General features: G+C 38.6%; 1 protein-coding gene across 2 annotated transcripts in view; it reads right to left on the bottom strand.

Moving 5' to 3' along the window:
• Window positions 1-567: 567 nt before the first annotated feature.
• RIMS1 (regulating synaptic membrane exocytosis 1) overlaps window positions 568-21,324 on the bottom strand; it is a 316,580-nt gene continuing 295,823 nt past the window's right edge. For both annotated transcript variants that reach the window (XM_050709776.1, XM_050709775.1), the window contains 5 exons: window positions 11,164-11,305; window positions 7,460-7,572; window positions 4,665-4,766; window positions 3,447-3,586; window positions 568-3,093 (listed from right to left, as the gene is read on the bottom strand). In XM_050709776.1, the coding sequence (XP_050565733.1) occupies window positions 2,875-3,093; window positions 3,447-3,586; window positions 4,665-4,766; window positions 7,460-7,572; window positions 11,164-11,305 (716 nt within the window). In that variant the 3' untranslated portion in view covers window positions 568-2,874. The remainder of the gene's footprint in view (window positions 3,094-3,446; window positions 3,587-4,664; window positions 4,767-7,459; window positions 7,573-11,163; window positions 11,306-21,324) is intronic.

The raw sequence follows: 21,324 nt of genomic DNA, 5'->3' as shown, positions 1-21,324 counted from the left end.
CATAATGGGAGAGATATCCTAGTTTCGGACACAAAGCTATGAGATTTATGAAACTAAGGGGTTTTGCAATAGTGTAACAAATTGTATATTTAAACAGATCACTCCCACCACACAGAAGCAGAGATATAACATGCCTTTTCTCAGAGATTTACCATGTTTAATTATCCTTTTTTTTTTTTTCAGTAACTTAACCATGTATTCAGTTAAATAAAGTAATAAACAAAAGTGTTCAAAGTGAGGCAATATTGTCTTTATGTTATTTTTCAGTTGTGATCAGGTATCTGTGGGACATGGAAAACTAAAATCAAACAACATACATAATCTTTGATTCTCTAATAAAATTTAGTGCCAAATTCTGCTCTCAGGTAAATGTCTATACAGCAGGATCCATCATGGCATTACAGTACAATGGCATTTTTCTGGGTTTAAAGAGTGCAAAAGTTCAGAAGTTGTTCACATGTCTTAAAGGCTTGTCACACACCAAATACAGAGCTGGTGTCTGGCTCTGACACGTACTGCCCCACTGATCTAGTGCAAGCAGACACGGCATCGTTCAACACAAGTAAACTGACTGGATTTCACCAGATTGTAATTTGGCTAACTGACTTCATTTTGCCTGCTTCAATGAATGAGAGCACAATTTGGCTCCTTCCACGGTGAAAAGGCAGCCAACCAAACACGACTTTCACCAGACCTCAGTTTCTGGCCCCAGATTTCAACATACACTATTATTACATCGATCAAAAGAACCATAGAAATCACTTATCATTTTACTGTTCCTTAACACATTTCACACAATCCTGCAGCGAGCAGAATCACAGATGAACCTCAGAACATACAGAGAGCACAACTACTACACTGGACATGAAAAGGAAATTTTATTAAACATGTTTACATAACATGAGTTGGAAGTTCATTTAAAAGCACAGGGGAGTGTTAAGACAAGTGGTCAAAATAGAAAGATGCTATCGAATTATAACTAGTTGTTTTTTGGCCACTAAGACAGAACAGGATCTAGTAGTAGTGCACCAATACTTGAGTTCTTCCTGCTCAGCAGGTCGAGCAGTAATTAATCTGCGCCCTACGGAAAGATGGGCAGAGTAATTCTGACGTGTTGAGTAATAATAAATAGTTCACTTGGTGCAGGCAGTATGTCTATGAATTAAAACCTAGTGTGTACACAGTTTCTACATGTGTTACAGCCCCACAGTAGGAATCTACACCAAAATATTTATTAGAAGGAATTTGGTCCGTACTACATCACGTTTTCCATAGGGTAAAAAATAAAGTCCATCTATAGACATTTAGCACCAGACTCACAGACCTAGCCTGGCTAAAACCTGCAAAATGTCTATAAGAAAAATGGATGGCTTAGATTTCTTGGTTACTTCAGTATAGTAATTACGAGCAAACTGTACAAGTACATGCAACATACAAGCTGGCCTATGTGGAACTAACATACATTATTAAATAACCTTTTTCATCTCTTTTTACAAAACGTGCATGCAGCTTTGAACAGTTCCAAGTCATGCTGCTCTATTTGTGTGATCACAAAATTGAATGGCCTGTAAAAGGAGGGGAAACATGTCAATGCACCTGCAGAATCTGCAGTTTTTAGCACATTTACAGAATATCACAAGGGATTTCAAGGCCAAGAAGAACTCAAATGAATAAAAAGCAAATTGAATTTTGACTTTTTTTTTTCTCCAAAAAGTAAGATATCTTGCGTTAAAAAATCAAGCTTTGTGCTTGCATCAATCTCAAAGAAATGTAAACTAAAATTTGATAAAAACATTAGTAAGTGCAGAATATTTCAACTGGAATTTCCAGTGAAACACTGAACAACTCATACCATGCTCTATCCAGGGCAGACAAGTGCGTCTGAAGCGACACACATCAGAGAAGCCCGGGTACAGCTGAAAGTGTCATATGCTCAATCCATTCCTGGTCAACATTTTGGGAAGTCAAATATACATTTATACACAGAAACGTAAATATTTCCTCTCCATTTCTAGGAGGAAAACTGCATTACCAGTAACATATTCAATGTCAAAAATTAAGACTAAAGCTGCTTTATACCAGTCCCCAGCATTAGTTGCAGAATTCTTCAAAATTCTTCCATGCAAAACATCATAAACATAAAAGTTATTATATATAATGCAAACATATCTGCTTTTATTTTACAAAGAAAAAGTGGCACTGTGATGATTAGTTATTTTTAAGAATATAACCTCGATCGGTCATTTGTTCTGGGTTCCCACATGAGAGACTTTGAAGCACCAGAACCGAGAAACGATTTGAACTTGCTGGAATTGTAACTGTGGCTGTTGAACACTTTAACGATGCTTACAGAGATATGCTTCAGCCCTTTTGGTTTATTTTGTTTGGTTTAGAAAAAGAAAGGAAGGGTCTCTGTTAGCGTTGTGAGGACTTCTACAAAACTAGCAGAATCACATGGCAAAAAACTAGTGGAAGTAACAAGTACAGAAAAACTGCTGAAACACCAGGAAGTTAACACTGCTTGAGGGCTCTGTCAAAAGGTGAAGAAATACAACATTGTTAACAGAGTGAGAGCTTCCAGTTTGGCTCATATTTGACTTAATTTGAATCTAAAGGTCCCTCTTTCTCTTTGTTTGTTTGTTTTTGGATCAATATAAGCATCAGTGATAGTTGCTAATAGATTGGCCATACGTGATATATTTTTGTTCTGTCAATGTAAGCTGTCTCTCAACAAACAACTCAGACATATTTTTGGATAACTACTACAAGCAAAAACAGAAGTGATTGTCTCTCTCCAACAGCGTTTTTTGATCGTGTGAGTATCTGGTTCCAATCGTTATCCTGGGTGGTGTTCTTATTAGACAGCACCTGCTACTATGACCTAATGCAGGGAGGCCCAGTTGAGCTTTCCAGAGATGACTGGGAGGCCCTGCGTGTCAGGGGAGTCAAGGTTGGATCCACTAGTGATGAAGGTGGAAATAATTTATACCAGCCTATTACCACACTGGACAGATCCAGTTCCTCCAGAAGGATCTGCGCAACTCCCATGAAGCATTTGTGATCCATTCGGCCATAGTCTCCCCAAACTATTACCTGAAAGAACATAAAATACAGGTTCAGCCTTGTCCTAAAAGCCACGATCACTCCTGCTGTATTTCATGATGTGTATTGTAAGGAAAATGTTATTCTTAAGGGTGAATGATTTCTCCCTCTTGCAGGAAAACGTAATGGCAGGACAGGAGCGAGAGTCAACAAAAGAGAAATGTTTAATACAGCCAGACATTTCACAGGTCTGAAACCACAAGCCACAAGGATGTGTTTGCTGGTATTTATAAAATTAAATGCTTAGCGAGTTGGAATGGGTTTACGTATATTGCTTAAACTTAAGTAAACATACAAGTGCTTTACCAAATGATAGCCTAAAATGGGATTAAGAAGCAACTGACCTGAAGGACTTTACCCTGTGGGCTTTCATCAAAAACCAGTGTCTGTTGGTACAAAGGATCAAGGGTCTTCCGTGCAATCCTTGTCTTCTTCTTAGCTATACATGCTCCATTTTCCAATAAATACACTTTGACATATGGAGCTGCAAACAGAACATCACAAATTTTGTGTTTGAACTTAAAAACTTCTACACTGCACATCTGAGCTGGAGGACAAAGGCCATAGAAGGAAACTGAGTAGAAAGAACATGACACACGCTATCCTCACTGTATAATCTGAATGCAATTACGTTCACTAAATAAATGACACAGACCATAAAATATCAAATCAATTTTTATAAATCTTGAATTTTACAATCCAAGATGTTACTAATAACAACTGTTTTTCACACCTGTCATTCTACACTTTCCTTTGCCAGGAATTAATTGTCACTGCTAGATAATCTGGAGTCTCTATGTATGCTCAGAAGTCAGAGATACACTGAAACAGAAGACTTTGATATTTCATTGAAAGGAATATTTAAAACTAAGTCATTCAGATAACACTGACTCTTTCATCTTCAGCTCCTGAGTAGGTTGTGAAGTACCATTTTGCCAAAACGTTATCTAAAACAACTGTTCTACTTGTTACAGTAAAGCAGTGGTTGTAGTGGTGATTATAAACCTCTTCCGAGACAGATTTCTGTAAATAAATAGGACTCAAAAATGTCCTTATAAAATGTTACAATTAAATTTCTTTCATTACACAGGTTGTTGACACTGGCACTAGCATCACCTGCAAGCTTCTTCAAGCACTGCTGCACACAGAAGACCATGGTATGTGGGTCTACTAAATTGCTTGTTCAAAGCACATTCATCTGTTCTCCATTTCTTATTTTGATATGGAACAAACACAAAGGACTTCATCTACATAAACAAAGCCTCTCTGAGAGATATGACTTGCCTAAATACATGGAAATATTTCTGCAAATGTTCCTTCCAGAATGGATTTTAAGTTGCTGAAAATCATTCTTTGGAAGGTAGCAAACAATTAGTAGATGCAAGGTGGTAAGAAGTGGACATTGGTAGCAAGGACATATCCATACACACGTTCTTTGTTAAAAAGCAAACCAAGCAAATGCAGTTATATCAAATGAGGAGCTTAAAAGTCCCCAGTCTCCACTTAATCTGCATACTTCATATTCTTGTTTTCTGTTCATATATTGTCTATTTGTCCCTTACCTGGGGTAGATTTGGAGCCAGGTTTTTGCGTGAGGCCACGGGCTCTTATGACTTCTACTTCTAACTGACCCTTTTTATCCACCATGCCAATCTGGATATCACCTGAGAGGGAGAAGAAAGAAGCTTGCATTTTAAAGAAGCAGAACAGCCTGGGAGATTGGGTATAAGAGTGGGAAACAGACTGGTGTGGTACTAGTCTTCTGCATTAGTGTGCTTGTCACCTCTCCTCCTGTTCCCTTAAATTTCTCCATCCTTAACCCACTACTGAAAGATACATACTTAGCAATATGCCCTCTCTTCATGTACATTTTATACCTGAACTCAGTATGTCTGATCCATGGGGACAAGCAAATTTATAGCAACACTTCAGTATCACCACCATACTTTTGATTTTGCACTGTGAATTTTTTAGAGACTTCCTACCCAGGACTGCTGCCCCAGTGTGCCAGTCACTGACACACAGTGCCCTGGCAGTGATCCCATGCCCAGACAGCCTAAAACCCAAACTCATGTTCAGATATCCCCTCAGCTGGAAGTTTCTACCTCCAAGCTGACATGCAAGAGATGGCAGTGCAAAGGTTCCTTGTCTGATATAACAGGAAGGAGAACTGCTGATAGAATTTAACTTTGAAACCCTCTGCAACTACAGTTGTCTGACTGGACCCACAGTGTAAGGCAGGTACACCAGCTGGATGAGGTGCATAGTCAGAGGACGATGCCTTAGCCTCGTAGGGACTTAAAAGAGGTCTTCTTCTGCAAAGGCCTCTAACAAGTACAAGGGTGACAATTCTCCTGTTTTTATCAATGTTCCATGCCCATTTTCAGTGTGAATAAAATGATGCAACATGCTAAAATAATAGCTTGCTTTTGCCACCAAACTGCTGAGTTCTGACGAGATATTTCTTACATAAAAAGGAAAGGGCTTTAGTCTGAGACAAATAAAATACAAGAAAAGTTACCTTAACCACAGTTCAAAGTATTACATCTCTGTGATTTTGTATATTAGGGAATTAGCTGGGCAGATATCTAATACATCACTTAGAATCAAAAATACACAATTTGACACATGAGCTGTGTGAAACCTGTGCAAATAAATGAACTATCCATATATCCATGCCACAGCTGAGTATGGCTGTATTTGAGATGTAAACTCCAAATTTCTTAAAACAAAGCAAAACCCCAAAATAGACAGTCCTGAACTACATAATTTGGGATTTCAGATTTAGAAATACAGCATTTTGAAAGTAACCTGGCATGAGATTTTCACATGCTTGTCTAATGGTAGATTGAAGCAGTGTTTATACCCTGGTACTTGAGGTACAACAGAGAAGCAGGGCATATTTCTAGCTATCAGACTTAGCTTGAATAAACAGAGCTCTGTGTTGTGCTAAAAGCAGTCTAAAGGAAAATTCCAAGACGTTTTAAGACCACATCTTAGGATCGCACATCCAAATAAAAACATGCTACAGGCAACCAGAAGGGGGAGCAACAATACAAACGTTTTCAAGTCATCACTGGCAACTGCATGTAGAAAAGCTTCTGAAAATTGTTAAAAAGCATGACAAAGTGCTTTTTTGGGGGCTGAAACCTGAGCATTTAGTAAATAAAACGGTTCTAAGAAGTGAAAATAAATGTATTACTTAAGTCATCTGCAGAAAAATATTTAGATTAAAATCAAGAGATAAAGGAAATCTAGATCCTTATACCAACAGAGCCATTTAGATTTTTATTGGGCAGATAGTCTATCAATTATCTTCTCTTTCAAATTACAGAAAAAAGTGTATTTAATAACTTTGGTGCTTATTAATGCATTAAGCAAGTAGCAGTTATCTGGACTTTTACAGCAACCCTTGCTTTACAGGATACTCAAAGCATCAAGAAAGTCTGTCTCCTTCTGCTCATGAGCTGGCAGAGGGACACACTCCTTTACAGTTTTTCTGTCTCTTTTTCCTCTTTTTTAGCAGCATCTCAATAACCTTCCCTGAAGCTGACTCTTCTGAGAGCGCTGTACTAAAGCACTGGCCACTTATGATTTCCAGCATTGTTGCAGGCATGGATCAAGTACTCCTCACTTATCATCCTAAACATGTAATATGTGAAGCATGCCTAAGAATTGCTCAAGTATGAGCAAAAAATTATCAAACCTTTCCAAAGATACATACAGAGCACTGTGCCGTTGCACAGCACATACACTCATAGCCTATTCATTACCAAGATAAAACTAATGCTACTATAAGGAAATCCAGACTGGTTTGGAGTACAGAGAAGATCACTGATAGTTCCAGGCAGCTGCTGTAGAAAAGGATTTTGTCTCCTCCATTAGAAGCACTGGCTTTATCAGCAGCTGATTACTGGGCATTGCAAATGTGGGCTGAAGTTTCAGATTCTGGGGTTACTTCAGGATGAACTAAGCTTGGACAAGCAGAGTTTGGCAAGAAACTGTCCATCACATTCAATATAATCTGTGGCAAATATAAACCTTGAACAGCTGAGATTTTGCAGTGAGCTACAACTGGAAAACCCACAATAACTTTTGAGTGGGAAGGAAACTGAAGTCCCTATCTTCAAATTGCAAATGAGATTAGCAGACAACTCCATACATATAGCGCAAATACTTTTTTCCTTCCATTCTGGATGCTAGCATGCTAGGTATACCAGTGACTGGATATAGGACTTTTGTGTTTACAGTGAAGGAAGCCACTTTGTAAAAGTCTTTTTGGTGCTGTAGTCTCACAGTGTGTGCGATCATTATTGGCTAACTATGCATCTAACATAGGAGAACATATTATTCTTACCCATGGCAGGGGTTGCTAGCGTTTGCCGGCCTACTAACTGTGCAGGTCCAAGTCCATCAAGGAAATCACTAAACTGACTGTCAGCACCCAGCCGTACTCCAGGAAATATTAAGCTGAAGGAAAATAAAAGCTGGTTAAGCATAAGAACAGGATTAATTTCCATTGTCCTACAGTATCTACCCAAAAAGTACTTCTTACACAAGGTGAACAGCTCAGGACATGCAACCACAAACTGCTCTGCAGCAACAGAAACGAGCTACCTCTCAAGGACCCCAAAGAAGTAAAGTGAAATTCTGCGTGTGGAACAAAAGTAGTTCATACAAGTAGTTCTTGCTAAGGAGCTCTCCAGGAGCAGCAAAGAGCCTGACAGGTGAATAAACTATAAGTGACCTCGTATGGCAGAACATAAAAAGCCTCATGAAATTTAGGAGCCTATTACTCATTCCTGAATGCTTGATTTATTTCGTAATACATACATCCAAAGGCCATCCACATCAGTTAGGATAAACAGGGAAAACCAATGCATATGCTAAATTAATCTGATTGTTGCAGCTGTTTAATGAAATCATAAACTGGCAAATAATGCTAGTGTGGATGAGACCTAAAGCTAATGCCGCTCCCTAGCCAAATATTTTGGTAGCCACATCTGGATCTACAGTGAATGCCCATCCCTCTTTCAGGACTGAAATGCAATGCAACAACACAGAATACACATGCTTTTCCAAGCTGCTTTCTTGTATTCCAGAATCTCCACTTTTTTTTTTTCCAATACATATGCTCTCTCCAAAGAATAACAGAACAAAGAAACAAAGAAACAAACAAACAAAAAAAAAAGGAGGGAGAATGATCCATGATGGGAAAACTCAGCTTCAACTTCCTCATCACAATTAGGAGGAACAGAAGAAGACTTTGAACTAAGTCTAGATAGCGTCTTACCCAACACACCAGCCAGCATTCTGCATCTGCTTCTCTCTCAAAGGAAATTCCCTATTAGACTCAAGAACACAGTAACAAAACTTCCTAATTAAAGCACCTAGCGTGAAAAGTTTTGATTTCCACACATCAGATTTACGTGATCCATTCAGTTCACAGTAAAAATCCTCTGCAAACCCTGGTTAGTTGAGTACAAGATGTCCATGCTTCTATTCAAGACTAACTACTCTTAACAATGTTTCCATGAACATACAGACTGCCTGTAACTAACACTGGCCAGAAAATATCAGCATTGTACTTCTCATTAGAAAACTCTGATTTTCCTAAAGGTAAGCTTTTCACAGAAGTTTAAAGAAATCTTATTTACAGTTTCTTTAGATGGAAGAGGAGAACCTGGAGGCCTTCAGTTCAACCATCAGCCCACTGGTAATGGCAGTCACCTAACACCAAGGTGCAGGTTCAAGCCCTGCGCCCTGCCTGACAAGACACCCAGCCTGCTCCTCTGCCCAGTGGTGCTTCCCATTCACTCTTGCTGCTGCTAGGATTGGTTTCTTGTTTGTTTCTTTGGCCTTTTTCCCCTAAATGCCTGGTACATTTTGGTGGGGAATTACTAGCATTGAAAATCTTCACTTCAGAGTGTTCTCATTTTTCAGACACTTCTAACCTTACAAATAATAATGACGGGTGTGAGTACTCTATTCACCGTAATGTGCATTAATTGCAACTCATTAAATTCCAGTTACGGCTCAAGCAGAAGAACATAATGTGATACCTGGGGTATCCACTGTAGGACTGTGTGATCTCAGCTAAGTTATTTATCTCATTGGTATTGCAAAATGCAGGATGAGGCATAACACTGTAATAAACTAACTAGGTGAGCCTGCAATTAAGGGCAGTATCATAAAGTACTCTCACAAGGAAGGAAAAACTGTCCATGCAAATTCAACCTCCTAATTGTTATCAGTAAGAGTGAACTGCACACAAAATACTACTCAAGCAACCGTGGTCAAGCTCCTGCTGATTTTGATAGGAATCTCATGGAAGGAAGGATAAACCTAGTAAACAGCTTTGCCATACAAATGCAGGGGAAGTCTGAGTACAAGGTGCTATCAAAAATCAATTCGTACTCACACTAGCAATAAGATCTGAAGTCAAATGTGACATTTCTAATGTTTGAAAAATGGCCAGGAGAAGAAGGGAGGAAGAGGATTTTAGGATTGGGTGGCACAGTGCATACACCGCTGATTATGTCATGCAGTTGTGCAGCTTCCCCTCCACCTCGTACTCATGTCCAACTCATGTTCTAAAAATAAGACAGTGATGCATGTGGGGGAAGTGACTGTACAATAAAAGATTGGTTTATTGGTCATCTTTCTTACAAGAATATCCACTTTTAACATTTTTCCTTCACTGTGAACTAAACCCAAAGCTGCTGTAAACTAACGCTGTTCTACCATATTCAAGTAAGCTCACAGAGCACCCGAGGGTATGACCTACATCATTTTACAGATGAGCAGAACCGTCTGGTATCCCTTTTATCCATGGCATTGCACCCTGTTAAAGGAATGCTTCTCTTCCTTCACTGCAGCAAGTCATATTTAACTGTTTAACCTGGGTTTTGTTATCTGCCTCCTTTAGCTCAGTCTCCCTGGCTTCCTTTTGGAGTAAGTCACTGTCAGATACAGCTGTTCTCACTTCACTAGCCTCACTGTTTCTTTACCCTTGCAGGGAATGGAATAGGGATGTGGAGATCAGGGTCATTGGTTAAGGTTAAGTGTAAACTAAGTCAGGAAATGAAGCTGAGGCATCTGGAGGATTAGGAATCAACCAAAAGAGCTGGTAACTCTAACAAACCAAAAGGTCCTCACCTTCAGTGCTGGGCTCCTAACTCTCCCATATTACTAACCTGCCAGTCCCCAGCTTCCTTATTAGCGTGGTCCAATTTACCTGGCCCTTCATCACCATGGTGATTGACTGGTGCCCTACAGACTGACAGTCCAGTGTAGAGAGAGTAAGGAAGATGGAGTGATGAAGGGTAAAGGTAATGCCCTATCGTCTCATGATGGAGAAAATGCACATTTACACATCTCCTTCCCACCATCATGGTTGCCTCTGGCTCTTCATCCTTCTTAAAATGTAAGAATCCAAGATCCACTAGCAATTGTGGTAGTCAGCCAAGTATATAAAAAGATGAAGCCAAAGAAGTCCCAATCTCTCATTCTCTACACCTTCCCTTCACACAGTCATCCAGAGGTGAATGAAAACAGCTGCCCCACTACCCACAGTTGTGTGGCTGATTTTAGCTGATGCAGTTGGACTCTGGTTTTACAATTCTCAATAAAAGACTTGGACCAACTCCAAACTAAACTCTTTGTGTACAGTATTACTGAGCAGAGTTTCATATCACAGGGATTTACACACAACGTCTGAAGTTTAACTCTGAGTTAATCCAAACACAACTCAAAGAAAAACTACCCCTATGTTTTGTTTTGAATAATGCACTCTGAATTCAGTTCTCTTCTGATGAACAAAATGCCTCACAGGATGGCAGGGAAAATATGAAACCCTCAGAAGTCCCCTCTCAAGTTCAGTCTTCAATGACTTTGTATTGCATGCCTGATTAGTTCGGTTTTGCTAACATTTTCTCAAGAGGAAGAATCTATGCACAGAGCTATCCCCTTCAGCCAAAGCTGGGACCTCTGTTCACATTCAGTTTTCTTTAAAAGAGAAGAAACTTTTCACACATTACTGATATTTTTAATGCCACTTACTTGCCCTCAGAGCTGTAACTATTTATGCTACCATCAGTGGATTCTCGACTTGGTTGTCGAACCATACGACTTCTCATCTCTGCTGCCATTCCTGTCTCTGTGCTTCTCTGTATCGTGCTCTTTAATTTCTTGTTGCCAGCCTCTAAAAGCAGATAGAAAAAAAAAAAAGTGATAGTTAGAATGACAATCTAGCACAAAGCCTTTCTTTGCAGTTTTCCTCAAAAAATGGTCTGACTTGACCATTACTATTTCAGAATACAAAAAGCCTATTCTCATCAAAGAAGGAAAGTCTCTTCTTCAGCTGCAAACTGGTGACTGTTTCTCTTTAAAAGGGCTGCAGCCCTATATTAATGAGTTATTAATACCCTTTATATAGTTGGAATGTGGACCAGAATGATTGTGATAGTGTATGCTAAGCATATACTCAGTAAGGTGTTTCTAGCCACCTTTGCTTGGGTGACTACAGAAGAATTTAAAATCCTCACAGAAAAAAGAAGAAATAAAATTCTTCATGCATTCAACAGAAGAATGGTACTACTTAGTATCAAAAATATAATAACATATTTTGACCCAGCAAAATCTTACTTTTCACCACAAAGTAAACAGTGTGCTTTACATAACTTCTAAGCAGAATAAAATCTTTGAGACTCCCCTTGAAAGACAATGGACTTCACAGAGCTTAGGTTTGCAAATGAACATTACAAAGTAATGTAAATCTTGTGAAATATTTTAACAGCTTGGTCCATTTGGAAAAGCTTCCATCGTGCATTCTTTGAATTGCCCTTTGAGCTCCACTTGGAAGGTTCCAGGTTACCCTTGAGCAAGGAGAACTTCCAGTCTCTTCCACAGGCAATCCTGAGCTCCAGGTGCAATTGGCTCCAGTCAAATCACAATGAATTCTGCTCTTGCGTTGAAAATATTATGCCCCTAAACTATGGTAATTGTTCCGAAAAATCTTTAACTGAAATATTTTTACCAAGGTCTCCATATAACTAATAATCTGTGTTGACTTCAAACTCAGCATCCTGCTCATTTTCATTTAATTCAGCCTATCATTCAATGGGCAACATTTGTTTATCTCAGGAAGTAGTAGATTTCACAAAGTTTCACACAAACACATGCAGAAACACTTTCCTGCATTTTCCTCTTCATTTAAGTACTTTATCCACTTTCCATGAACTTTTTATTTCCCTTTCACAGTCTGCTCACGGGAGCCTCTGAAAAAATGAAGGCTTCTTCCACCTCTACCTACAGAGACTGAAAACTTTTTCACTTTCCTATTTCACACAGACATCGTTGATGTTTGATGCTATGACAGACCTTGGCCACTCTTAAGATAAAAGTCATCGATTTTGTAGCCCCACCATAGCTTCACCTTGCTGTGGAGGGCAACTGGCCTTTGCCCTTTGGGTCTGTAGAGCTGCTGGAGGGCAGGGAGAAATCACGCAGGAGAGAGCAGTTCTCCCCTTGTCTAGGTTACCACCTCTTTGGAACTATCTGAGAGATAGAAAACATGACCAAAACAATAAAGAATTCGTATACTGGGCAAAGAGGCACTGCCCCAGCAATGGTTTTCCTTGCAAGCCTTCTGGAAGGGGGGTTGTTTATCTATGGCCATCCAGGAGCAGAGAAACAAATGCCTCCCAGAAAGAAACTAGCTACTTCCAGACAGCCATAGAGCCTTTAAGTCCCTTGTGAGGCCAACGGCTCAGAGGTTTTGCTGTGGGTCACTGCAATTCATCTAAATTCCCGGTGCCTGGTCACCTGAAAATGCATTATTCAATGCCTCTAAACATGCAGCAGACTAGGCTAGAAGAGGTACACCAGCCAGAGCAGCCTCCACTTCCAGACAATGTAGGTGGCTATATATACAAGGTACTTCATGAAACTTGAGTGACCCGATATATATATAATCAGAACACAACACTTTGAACCTATGCTTTACCTTCAAAAATAAATTATGTGTCCAGCAAGTCAACACTGAAATGTAAGCTGAGCATCAAAAATGAATCAAAAGGCAATCTAAGATATATAACCTGCATGCAGAGCCCTATGACAAAGCAGGATTTTCACATTTTCAGTAGCTGTGCATTTGCTACCCATGCTGTTTTCTGCTTCTTTCTCTTCTTGGGACCTGTCTGAAAGTACTTCTGTTTCCATCTGCTCCCACATAGTGGATGAGATTATGTGGTTTACACCTTGCAATCCTTTCTGGAGCCAGTCAGATCAGACAGCAAGACCGGAAGGATAAATATAGTAGAAGCTGAAATGCAGGCATCTGAATGGGGCTGCCTGCGAATATTTAAGGCTCAGGAATTTGATGTGACGAGACACTGAGGGAACAAGATCATCGTGACCTTGTCACAAAGCTAGGAAAGAGATGCTGCTCTGGGCCACCTGGACAACACAGTGGGTGCAGAAACTCAGGGATGAGAGCCAGGTTGCTAGGAAAGCATAATAAAAACCATATTCATAGAAATAATCACTGTAAAAATATCCATTGACTAAATTACAGAAATTAGTATATTTGCTTTGAGCCACGCAGAGACTGAAAATTGCAAGTGTATTTGTCACAGAAGAGCAATTTAATATTACCATGGATAACATTCTTGTTGATGCCTGAAAATATGTCTCTGCATCAGAGATTTTAAATGCACAGAATTGTGAAGGAGGAATCCTTGTGGATGGCCACGAGCAAGCCAACAACCTTATCTCACTGTGCTGTATAGAGCAGATTGTCTGTTTCCGAATACTTTTCAAGTCACCACTCTCTGTCTTACCATGCTGGATTCCACTGCTTTGTTTCTCATCAACAATTTTTTTTAGGTTGAAAATCAAAAAAATAAAGTTCTTTTGTCTCCTCTTGTAACTGCTATCAATATCTGCAACGTTTCATGGGAAAACTAGAGCCCTGCATATTTTATTTTATAACCTCAATCTTAATATTCTGCAGTAAAATCAAATATAACATAAAAGTAACTCAAGACAGGATGGTAAAATACATGAAGAATTTTATGGCATAAAGAGAATTGCTTTTGCCCAGGACTAAGAACTGGAACACAGGTTTCACAGGTTTTTAAAGTTTTACACAGGTCAGTTATGCACATTGTATTTTATTTTTTTGGTCTACCTACATCACAAAAAGAAATGAGGACAATTTATCTCTCTGGTGCACTCTCGTAAACATCTCAGCAAAACCTAGCTCTGCAAGGCGTCGAGGTGATTAGAGCAGAGCTGAGCTGGAAACTTCTGTGATTTCTGAAGGGACCCAGGTAATGCGGAGTCACTCTGGGGTGCAACTTCCAGTCCTGCCTTGACTGCACAATGAAATGCAGGTCTGATCAATGGAGTTTCTACAGTTCTTTACATGTTTTTTTATAAAACTCTCATTTTCATCTTGCATTATTTTCAACCTAGCAGTTCTGCATATACCTTTGGAACCTTGACTTTATATGAACAGTAAAAGTTCATAAAATATTTAGGCTTAATATCTACACTACAATATATTGAGAAAATTTTCTACTCGTCTGAATATCTATTGGAGAGTGCTTGGTCCTGCCGGTGATTTTTATTAGCTTGATATATACAATTAAATTTTATAATATGTTACCGTTCTTTGCCTGCACTGTGTAAATTGCATTATACTCATCGTGCAGACTGAAGATAAACTGTCTCTATACTGAATACCATTTAGGGGCAAAATTTATTCCCAAATGTTCTGTATACTTCTATCTGCTGTGTCTATTGTGTAAGGATTTCTGCATGCAGAAATGTGGATTAATGTGCATAAATTCCATCCAAACACATATTTCAACAGGTACAAAGCTAGAAAAAAAAAGTGATAAACATTTTTGCAGGATTAATAACAGACGCAAAAGGATCATAAAGCAGCCATCTGCAGCTGTAAGATATACTCAGCTTGCACAGTTTAAAATTCAGCAACAGCCTTGTAGCATCCCTACTACAATACACCGTAGACTGTCTGCCATTTGCTAGTTCAGTGTAGATTTTATAAACATAGCCTATAGTGATTCATTTTCAGTCTGACAAGCAACTGCATAAAATGTTAATGCAATTGATGTGTCCCAACTTCCGTGCTTCTTAATCACCTCCAAACACAGCAGCCAGGAGAAAAACACTACTGACAACAGAATTATATCAGCAAGAAAGAGACATTGATAGTACCTGTAGAATTAGGATGGCCTACCAGAGATACCTAGGCTAGATTTACGTTTCCAAAGGCATCCAATTCAGAGAGAACAATGCCAGGACAAACAGGCCCAAATGACTAATGTCCCAGCAGAGGTACGGCTGTCTGCTGCCACCATTGCCTTGGCTTTCCTCGGGGCTCTGTATGGTGACCTGACAGGAAACTAGTACATTTTGCCCTTGTTTCAGTACAGTGAGTCTGAAAAGATGGGAAGGGCTGTGCCACAGCCTGCTGGAGTAAAGATTTTATCATGGGATGCCAAGGTGTGTATTTCATGCCATGGGACATCTGGGACATGAGTTTGGAGACTTAGTCAATAGGACATTTTGAGAGATTTCTGTAGGGCAGAAGATGATAAAACTGAAATGGTCTTACATGTACTGCCTACAGGGCAAGAGTTGCCTCGAGCAAGCATTGGCCAAAATCATACCTGTGAGGTGGCTAACACCAAAAAAGGAAGCAAATTTGCATTAATGGGTACATGGCATGGAAAATTCATGACCTTTTCAAAAGAACACTAAAGAAAACAAAGCACACACCATTGCTAGATCCACTAATGGAAGCAGTAACAAGGAAGGTGCTGATACACAGTGTCATTGCATGACTCAAGGGCAATTTATTCACGGTATCAAGCGTGCTCATGCATGCAAAGAAGAAAGCCTAGGACTACAGCTCCAAGGCAGCTCTGACTGAAACCTGGCAGGACTGTGACCATATTATTCTTGGCCTGCACGCTGCCTGTGCGAGACACCAACTGGAATATTATGGGTCATCCTCAATTCACAGAACTATTTAAAAAAAAAAAAAGCCAAGGGCACATTTCCTTCTGGTCCTTTCTGATGTGTTACTGATTTTGCAGCCTCAAATTTGGCTGCTTGGAGACCTGCTGAGTTACAAGTTGTACTGCATCCCACTCACTCTGCATGTAACACATTTAAACAACAACAAATTCTATTTACACATGAATTGACAAAGTGTCCCTTGGCTGATAGTCCTAAAACAGTCAGAGAGAGAAAAGAAGAAATAATTCAAAATGCATTTGTTCTTTTTAGATGTGTGTATCTCTCAGATGAACTCAATGGTAGATTGGTCTCAAAGATTAAAAGAGCAGCTACATATGGAAAATAAATAGTAAAATATGACATTTAAACACAAATGTTTCCTAGATTTTTATCCTACAACACTTCACAGTATTTTCCTTTTCATGTGTTCAGCCACACTTTCCTGAATATGTAATAATATTTATGAGAAGACATCTGAAATATTCCAGTAATGATCTTTTAAATGTTCTCTCCAACTATCGTACAAGATATTCAAAGAAAGCAGAATACAGTTTATACTCTGCGGTGTTTGACCCCAAAGTTTAAAATCCAAATATAAAACATCATATACTTTTTCCCATTTCTATTTATTATGAGAAATCCACAAACAAAATTTATACTATTATAGATAATAAAGCCTTCTAGAAAGAATATTAACCTTTTCAGCTGGGATAAATCATCAAGATATAACATTTTGTCAGCAGTTTGGAAAAAACTATATCTCATAACCGTATTTCTAAATTCACACATTCAGTTGGAAAACCAATCTCATTCATGGTATTTTTAGGTAAAACAAGAAAGATAATGCTACTAATCCTTTCATATACATAGTATTTTTTTTCATACATGTTTAGAGACAAAAGAATAAAAAGCACCAAACCTAACGAAAGAAGACTTGACTGAAACACTGTTAAGAGTTACATTAATGCTCTGGTTTTAAACACTGAGCCATTTGCAAAATGTATGGCGTTTTAGCCAGTGCACTGCAGAACCTCATCTTTTTACTGCGTTACTCATTGAAGAACAAACTTGCAAACTCAAACTCTTAAAAATTTGCTCTTAGATCTCAAAGGAACTTATCCAACAGCTCCTTTGACATCTACAAAGCTGAAGTAGAACTTTCAGAATGAATGACAAGAACTGATTAAGATCCATATTCAAAACAAAAGTAAACAAGAACTTGAAAAATCAGGCCATTACTTATTACCTGACAACAGCCTCAAAAGATTAAGCAACTGATTTTGCAAATCTTGCCTCCTTAAGATGAGTTAGGCATATTTACTTAAAATAATGTAAAAACAAGCTTGTGGTTTTGTATGATTACCCTCATAAATAGGATTTGCCCATGCCATGGAAAAAAACAAACCAAACACAACCCCCCCCGTATAATGTCTAATACACATGGGTTAAGATGCACAATATCTTAAGGAACAGCAAGGATATCTTCAGAATAATTTCAGTTATTACTTCTTAAATTCCTAGTATCTTTTTGTCCAAAGATTTCCAAATTAATAGTTTTGTCCACACACTTGCAAATGATGTGAAATGAGCCACTGCCTGTCAGCCAAAATGAGGCAATCAGTGATGATATATGGTAATGAGGTTTTACTGCTGGGATTGCACTAAACACTTTATAAACACACAGAAGTAACAGCATCTTAATTACCTTCTTCACATATATGCAAAGAGCTTTATAAAATCAGAACATGTAAATGAAATTGTTAAAGGTACACTTGCCCAGTTCAACTCTTAAAGCCCGTTTCAGTGAAATGAAATTAGTAACATAACAAAGTCATGTTTTCAACAAATAATTTACTATATAAACAGTTTATGAAATTTCAAGCACTTGTTTTTCATACACCCTTGGATTTGTCAGACTGGAAGAGAAAGACATGGAATAAAGAAAGAAGCTCAGAAGAGCTGTTTGCACTTCAACATTTTTAGAGCAAAACACAGTGTTATTTTACTCCATTGTTTATGACTGGCCAGCCCCTAGAATAGAACTGGCATATAGTAGGGAGGTAACAGTTGTCGACTGAAAGGGTGCTGGGACACAGCTGCCAGCTAATACAGGAGGAGAAAACAAAACTGTAGTGCAGAAGAAAGCAGAACAGATTATTCAGATACACTGAAACAAAATTTTATTTCTTTAAGGATTTAAATATGTTTAAATGACTGTATGAAATTCTGAAGTCATTTTTGGTTATGTGCAGTCATTACAATTTTAATAAATTTGAGACTTTTTAAAATAAGAGTCTTCACAATAACAAATACTTTTATTATTATAAACATAAACTGACACTATGATTGTTAAAAGACAATGTCTTACAATACATCACCAATAAGACAATTTATAAGACATCACTAACAAGAAAACTTACTATTGCCATGCATCTTCAAAAAATTTCCTGAGGACTATGTGATGTACATAACAGAAACCCAACGCCTAATTCTTTTAATAATATTCATAAGATCTTCAAGTTGAAACAACAGCAAAAACACTCGTTTCCTAGAAGTATCTTCTAGGAAAAAGATGTTACATGCCCCTTTGCACAGCTGAAAAGTTTCTTAATAATAACTCAGCCCTAATTTGAAAGCACTAAATACTAACCAGAACACATTACAGCTTCAGAAATAGTTCTCTCATTTTACTCCCAACAATTACCACCCGGTTAATTGATGTGACTATTCTGTATCTTTTCTGCAGTTTGATTTGTTTGGACTGCAACTTTCAAGTCCTTCAAGTTTTATTTCACCACTACCAGCATCTCCAGGTCAGTGTGACATTTCCCTTTAAAAATGTTACTGCCTTTAGAAATCATTTCCAGTGTCCCAGATCAACAGAGTATCAAACTGACCTAAGTTTTTTCTTCAATGACTGCAGCATTGCAAAATTACAACCCAAGCTTAACACACGCAGCTAAATCAAACTAATATATAGGCTCGTGACAGCAACACGCAGAAAATACAGGCTTACCTCTGGTTTAAGCAAAATTAAACATCGGCTGCGATATAATCCTGAGCAAGCAGGCGGCACCTAAAGCAGCTTCACCTTTGCTTAAATATCTCGCGCTGTTTCTGGGTAGAAGAGTCCCCGGAGTTGCCTCTCTCTCTTCCAGCCACTTGGCACTGTAGCACTGCGAGGAATGATCAAGTTGCTTCACTCACAAGTTCCTTTTACAACTGTGATTACATTACAGGGCCTTGCAGCGAGAAAGTACTGAACTACCTGCCAGCCAGCGTTTCATAAAATATTGCCGAAAGGTTCAAAAATTCACTCAGCAGTGTATTTTCTAGTGATGTGCATGCAGAGAAGAGCACAAAATATTCTTGGCAACCTTGTTTGATACATTTTTTCTCGTTGTTGTACAGAACTGGATAAGGAGAGTCAGAGAAACCCAGAAACTCATTTCTTTGTCATGGTGTTTTTGACTCATTCTGCATGAATTTTGGTATAAAGCCACCTGAAAGACTGCAAAACTGAGAAAGCACCATTAATACTAATTCACAGTTATATTGCAGAACAGCCTTAGTGATGTTACTATCTGATAGGGGCACTCCAGAGTTAAAGTTTAATTGCCTCCTAAGTGCCCACATGTATTTTGAGAACAGAACTTAATTACTGAATTATTCCTTTCATCTTTACACTTCATTTTGAGGAATCAGACTGCCATATAGTTGTTTCCTTCAGTTTTTTGGATACTCAATTCCAAAAACATAATATGCTTTCCTCTTGCAAATTAAGAATCAATTAATTTAACACACTTTTAAAATCTTGGTATTCAAGCATTATAGAGAGTGATGTGCTTTCTCTCTCTCTCTTTTACAAAGAAAGGAGATATCCAACATACGGTACATACTGACTTACAATGTTAGACTAATTAAAGATAAAAGGGAAAAAGGAAATGACACAGCATTTGTAAATGCAAAAACCAAAAAACCCACACCCACAAGAAAAAATACTTCAAAATGAATTGTCATGGGAAAAGCGAATGAAAAATACATGCATGCAGTAAATCTATCTCTAGTGGATGTTCACGTGATGTTATCACAGAATCAATCATTTGGGTTGGAAAAGACCTACAAGATCATCAAGTCCAACCATACACCTAACACTACAAGTCCACTGCTAAACCACGTCCCTAAGCACCACATCCACACATCTCTTAAATACCTCCAGGGATGGGGAATCCACCACCTCCTGGCACAGTATAACCACCCTTTCCCTGAAGAAACTCCTCCCAATACCCAATCTAAACCTCCCCTGGCGCAACTTGAGGTCCTTTTTATGGTAAAGTTGTGATGATTTAGAGCACTGTAAAATGATTAATGAGAAAAGTATCATAAATTATATGGTGCATTTCAGCTAATAAAAATATAACAAGACTTATGACTGGCAAGTACTGTATGGGTGCCTAACAGATGTAAAATCCTCTGCAGCAGGGATACAGTATATCTCATGCCACACCTTCCCAGAAACTTTCAAGTATTTTCATTGGATAGGTACAGACTTCCTACACAGTGCAATGGTTAAAGTAAGCTGTACTTTCTTGCTCTGTAAGAAGGACATTCAGAACCCCCCAGAGAGGGTGGCCTACCCCCTTTTTTAAAGCACGTAGATAAATGGTATGGAATTTTCTCATGATGTATGTTAGGAAAAAAAAAAAAAGAAAAGCAAAATACAGTTAAACAGGAAAAGTCATCTTCCAGAGATCAGCGCAATTTTACATCAGAGCAGTTTTACACAAAGCACTTCACTCGTGTCAAGTGTGCAGGATGTTCCCTCTCACTCAGTCTCTTGCTCAAAGCCAGCAATCCTGGGGGAAACTGAGGTTTAAATAAAATCCCTGGGAGGAAAAGCTTTCCTGTCATATGCTCCCAGAAAGCCCCCACTTTGGTCACAGCCTTTCCTCCTTTGCACTCCTTCTAGTCCAAGGAAAAATCATTCTGTATATTTCTTATCAGCATGATCGACAGCCCCTTCCAGGATTATAGATGTTTGACCTGCTCCTCTGCATCAACACTGCCAAACACTGGTGATGATACTTCTATCATCATGATCATGGTAAATCAGTGAGCATACTGAAGTTTCAGCTACTATAAAACAGAGCAATGATCGCTCTTCTTCTT

Source organism: Cygnus atratus, chromosome 3, assembly GCF_013377495.2.
Source record: "Cygnus atratus isolate AKBS03 ecotype Queensland, Australia chromosome 3, CAtr_DNAZoo_HiC_assembly, whole genome shotgun sequence".
Classification (NCBI taxonomy): Eukaryota; Metazoa; Chordata; class Aves; order Anseriformes; family Anatidae; genus Cygnus; species Cygnus atratus.
Note: the sequence above shows the minus strand (reverse complement) of the source record. Positions and strands in the feature narration are given on the sequence as shown.